Genomic DNA, 5,430 nt, shown 5'->3' with positions numbered 1-5,430 from the left:
ATTTTAGTAGAGACGGGGTTTCACCATGTTGGCCAGGATGGTTTCAATCTCTTGACCTCGTGATCTGCCCACCTCAGCCTCCCAAAGTGCTGGGATTACAGCAAGCATTCATTTCTTGGGGAAATAAAGTGGAGATGATAATAAGAGCACCCATGTCATAGGGTTGTCAGGAAGAAGAGCTCATCCTGTTCCCAAGCTAATCCAGGAAGCACAGGTACCACTGGGCTGCCAGAGAGGGAGCCCTTAGTCAATGGCAGCCTTGAGAAAGCCAGTCTCAGGAATAAGACCTGGGGGAGCAGGGCTAAGGAGCAGGACTGATCACCCAAGGACCTGTCCCAATTGCTGACTGGTGAATCATGGCTTCCTACCTCTTGGCCCTCATCTGTAATCTTGCACCTCAAAGCATGGCACATGAACAGCGCAATCGGCATCATTCAAGAGCTTATTAGAAAGATAGTCTCTCTGTTGGGTGTAGTGGCTCATACCTGTAATCCCAGCACTTTGGAAGACAGGACCAAGGAGGACAGATTGTTTGAGTTCAGGAGTTTGAGACCAGGCTGGGACGCATGGCAAAATCCTATCTCTTTAAAAAAAAAAAAAAAAGATGGGTTTAATGCAACACACCTTTAGTCCCAACTATTTGGGAGGCTGACATGGGAGGTGGGAGGATCACCTGAGCCCAGGAGTTCGAGGCTGCATTGAGCAATGATTATACCACTGCACTCCAGCCTGGGTGACAGAGTGAAACCCTGTCTCAACAACAACAACAACAAAGACAGACTCTCAGGCTCCTCCCCAGACCTGCTGAATCTCAATCTGCATTTTGCTAAGATCCCCGGTCATCTGGGAAGAACTGGTCTGAGGTGGTAACCCCCACCTCAGAAGATAAACCCCTTCTGAGACTGGTACTCTGCCAAGTCTTTTCCATTCATTGTCTCACTGAAACAACCCTCTGGCCTAGGGATGCTAATGACCCTCTTTTTCCGATGAGGAAATTGAGGCTCAAAGAGTTTGTATGTCTTGGCCAAGTAGCCCATCTAGTGAGGAGCAAAGCCAAGAGGGGAAACTGGCCTCTACCCTATTCCTAAAACTCAGAAGATGGTAATATGGGGTGACAGGAGAACCTCATGATTCAAATGTGGAAGCATTCTAAGACCTCTTAAACCCAGATTTATAAAAGGGGGATTGTTTGCTCAGACTCCCAGGGGTCTCTTGAATAATATTTCAGTTTGAGGGATAATACATTTAACTTTTGTGAAATTTATTTAGGAGCTTTCTCTTGGCCATTTTTTTTAGGGGGCAGAAGTTGTTTTACTTCAAAAGTTGTTTTATTTCAAAAGCTTAGTTGCATTGAAGAAGACCGGTTGCTCCAGCCTGGGCAACAGAGTGAGACCCTGTTTCAAAAAAAAAAAAAAAAGACCAGTCCCACTGGGGTACACATTCTGGGTGGTCACTGGGATGATTTGCCAAATGACCTTCTCCAGTCTCAGAATGCCCACTGTTCATATTCCTGTTCCACCAAAATCCATATCATTTGATGTCAATGACCTTCAGGATAATCTAGGAAGAACCCAAGCAGTAAATTTGTTCTGAGTTTATAGTAATGTGTTCCATTATGCATCCTGCAGAAAACTCCTGGAAGGTGAAGAGTGTCGGATTGGCTTTGGCCCAATTCCTTTCTCACTTGCAGAAGGACTCCCCAAAATTCCCTCCATGTCCACTCACATAAAGGTCAAAAGTGAAGAGAAGATCAAAGTGGTAGAAAAGTCTGAGAAAGAAACTGTGATTGTGGAGGAACAGACAGAGGAGACCCAAGTTACTGAAGAAGTGACTGAAGAAGAGGAGAAAGAGGCCAAAGAGGAGGAGGGCAAGGAGGAAGAAGGGGCTGAAGAGGAGGAGGCAGAACGGGGAGAAGAAGCAAAGTCTCCCCCAGCAGAAGAGGCCGCATCCCCAGAGAAGGAAGCCAAGTCCCCAGCGAAGGAAGAGGCAAAGTCACCAGCTGCGGTCAAGTCCCCAGAGAAAGAGGAAGCAAAATCTCCAGCTGAGGCCAAGTCCCCCGAGAAGGCCAAGTCCCCAGCAAAGGAAGAGGCAAAGTCACCAGTAGAGGCCAAGTCTCCAGAGAAGGCCAAGTCCCCAGCAAAGGAAGAGGCAAAGTCACCGGCTGAGGCCAAATCCCCAGTGAAGGAAGAAGCAAAATCTCCAGCTGAGGTCAAGTCCCCTGAAAAGGCCAAGTCCCCAGTGAAGGAGGAAGCAAAGTCCCCCGAGAAGTCCAAGTCACCAGAGAAGGAAGAAGCAAAATCTCCAGCTGAAGTCAAGTCTCCCGAGAAGGCCAAGTCCCCAGTAAAGGAAGAAGCAAAGTCCCCTGAGAAGGCCAAGTCCCCAGTGAAGGAAGAAGCAAAGTCCCCTGAGAAGGCCAAGTCCCCAGTGAAGGAAGAAGCAAAGTCCCCTGAGAAGGCCAAGACTCTTGATGTGAAGTCTCCAGAAGCCAAGACCCCAGCAAAGGAGGAAGCAAAGTCCCCTGCAGACAAATCCCCCGAAAAGGCCAAAAGCCCCGTCAAGGAGGAGGTCAAGTCCCCAGAGAAGGCGAAGTCTCCCCTGAAGGAGGATGCCAAGGCCCCTGAGAAGGAGATCCCAAAGAAGGAAGAGGTGAAGTCCCCAGTGAAGGAGGAGAAGCCCCAGGAGGTGAAAGTCAAAGAGCCCCCAAAGAAGGCAGAAGAAGAGAAAGTTCCCACCACACCAAAAACGGAGAAGGACAGCAAGAAAGAGGAGGCACCCAAGAAGGAGGCTGCAAAGCCTGAGGTGGAGAAGAAGGAACCTGCCGTTGAAAAGCCCAAAGAATCCAAAGTCGAGGCCAAAAAGGAAGAGGCTGAAGATAAGAAAAAGGCAGCCACCCCAGAGAAGGAGGCTCCTGCCAAGGCGGCGATGAAGGAAGACGCTAAACCCAAAGAGAAGACAGAGGTGGCCAAGAAGGAACCAGATGAGGCCAAGGCCAAGGAACCCAGCAAACCAGCAGAGAAGGAGGCGGCCGCGGCAGCACCGGAGAAAAAAGACAGCAAGGAGGAGAAGGCCACCGAGGCCAAGAAGCCTGATGAGAAACCCAAGACAGAGGCCAAAGCCAAGGAGGATGACAAGACCCTCTCAAAGGAGCCCAGCAAACCGAAGGCAGAAAAGGCTGAAAAATCCTCCAGCACAGACCAAAAAGACAGCAGGCCTCCAGAGAAGGCGGCAGAAGACAAAGCCGCCAAGGGGAAGTAAGGCAGGGAGAAAGAAACGTCCGGAGCAGCCGAAGAAACTCAGAAGGGCCCCGGAGCTCAAGGATCAGAGTAACATAATTTTCACTTTTTCTCTCTTTATGTAAGAAGAAACTGCTAAGATGACGGGGCCTCCTTCTTCAAACAGGAATTCCTGTTAGCAGTACGTTAGCAAGAGAGGGCACTCCCAGCCCCCTGCCCCGACACCCTCCCCAGGTGATGGACAATTAAGTTATGATAGCTTATGTAGCTGAATGTGATATATGCCGAATGCCACACTTAAACACTTGACTATAAAAACTGCCCCTCTTTCCAAATAAGTGCATTTATTGCCTCTATGTGCAACTGACAGATGACCGCAATAATGAATGAGCAGTTAGAACACATTATGCTTGAGATGTCTTAACCTATTCCCAAATGCCTTCTGTTTTCCAAAGGAGTGGTCAAGCCCTTGCCCAGAGCTCTATTCTGGAGGAGCGACCATGGTGGGGCCGGGCACTGGCCACTGAATTATGCCAGGGTGCACTTTCCACTGGAGTCCACTTTCAATTGCTTCTGTGCAATAAAACCAAGTGCTTATAAAATGAAAATGTTGCCACTGTTATTTATTCTCTTCCCCTGGGAAGGCTAGGGGCAGAGCAGGGGAGATCTGTATGTGACACCCAAGACTGCATAGGACTGAGCGAGCATCAGTTCTCTTGTGGGTCTAGAGCGACTTGCATGGTCTCTCTGGTGCTATTTCCTGGGCACAAACCATGTAGCAGGCGTGTGCTAGGGGCTTTATTTTTATGACCTGTAGACAGGTGGCCTGGTGTCTGGTTTCTCGGTGTGGTCTGTGGACTGCCTTCATCAGCATCAGTTGGGAACATTATAAAAGTACACACTCCAGCAGGACATGATGGCTCATGCCAATGAGGCCAACACTTTGGGAGGCCAAAGTGGGAGGATCACTTGAGCCCAGGCAGCCTAGGCAACATAGTGAGACTCCATCTCAAAAAAAGTTGTGTTTTTTTTTTTTAAATATTAGCTGGGGTCGGGCATGGTAGCTTTCGCCTGTAATTTCAGCATTTTGGGAGGCCGAGACGGGTGGATCACTTGAGGTTAGGAGTTTGAGACCAGCCTGGCCAACATGGTAAAACCCTGTCTCTACTGAAAAACAAAAATTACCTGGGTGTGGTGGTGCACATCTGTAATCCTAGCTACTTGGGAGCCTGAGGCAGGAGAATCACTTGAACTCAGAAGGGCAGAGGTTGCACTGAGCCAAGATTGTGCCACTGTACTCCAGCCTGAGTGACAGAGCAAGACTCTTGTCTCAAAAAAAAAAAAAAAAAAACAGGCCAGGCGCAGTGATTCACACCTATAATCCCAGCACTTTGGGAGGCCAAGATGGGTGGATAACGAGGTCAGGAGTTCGAGACCAGCCTGGCCAACACAGTGAAACCCCGTCTCTACTGAAAATACAAAAGTTAGCTGGGCATAGTGGCAGGTGCCTGTAATTCCAGCTACTCATGAGGCTGAGTCAGGAGAATCACTTGAACCTGAGGGGGGCGGAGGTTGCAGTGAGCCAGACTGCGCCACTGCACTCCAGCCTTGGCAACAGTGAGACTCCATTTCAAAAAAAAAAAATCAGCTGGGCATGGTGGCAGACGCCTATAATCCCACCTACTTGGGAGGCTGAGGGATGAGAATTGCTTGAACCTGGGAGGCAGAGGTTGCAGTGAGCTGAGATTGCACCACTGCACTCCAGCCTGGGCGATACAGGAAAAAAAAGAAATAGAAAATCAGCTGGGTATGGGGGCACACACTTGTGATCCCAGCTACTAGGGGCTGAGGTAGGAGGATCGTTTTAACCTAGGAGTTTAAGGCTGCAGTGAGCTATGATCACACACTGCACTCCAGCCTGGGTGAAAGGGTGAGACCTTTTCTCCAAAAAACACACACAGAGAGAAATGGCTTTGATTGATTGGCTCTGCATTATCAAACATGCCCAATGACTCTATGAAAACCTAAGCATTAATTTTCTAGCAGCTCTGCCCTAGGGAAATCAGATGGACCTCCACAGGCCCTGGCACATAGCTACAGCATCTGAATATCAAACTGGGATCTAAGACCCAGGAAATTCCCATGTGTCTTGTCTGAAAAAAGTTACAGTTAGTTGAGAACCTCAAAATACTTATAA

The 5,430-nt window shown here is 48.9% G+C and overlaps 1 protein-coding gene across 4 annotated transcripts in view; it reads left to right on the top strand.

Moving 5' to 3' along the window:
- NEFH (neurofilament heavy) overlaps nucleotides 1-3,841 on the top strand; it is an 11,354-nt gene extending 7,513 nt beyond the window's left edge. Inside the window, exons 4-5 of one of the 4 annotated variants that reach the window (XM_017499672.2) lie at nucleotides 1,629-2,226; nucleotides 2,371-3,841. In XM_017499672.2, coding sequence (XP_017355161.1) covers nucleotides 1,629-2,226; nucleotides 2,371-3,255 — 1,483 coding nt within the window. In that variant the 3' untranslated portion in view covers nucleotides 3,256-3,841. Of the gene's footprint in view, nucleotides 1-1,628 lie in introns of all 4 variants that reach the window. The other 3 variants (XM_017499671.2, XM_017499670.2, XM_037728226.1) reach the window with 3 other exon arrangements.
- Nucleotides 3,842-5,430: the final 1,589 nt, after the last annotated feature.

The sequence above is a fragment of the Cebus imitator genome, unplaced genomic scaffold (genome assembly GCF_001604975.1).
Source record: "Cebus imitator isolate Cc_AM_T3 unplaced genomic scaffold, Cebus_imitator-1.0 Scaffold258, whole genome shotgun sequence".
NCBI classification, from domain to species: Eukaryota; Metazoa; Chordata; class Mammalia; order Primates; family Cebidae; genus Cebus; species Cebus imitator.
This window is presented reverse-complemented; position numbering and strand designations above follow the sequence as displayed.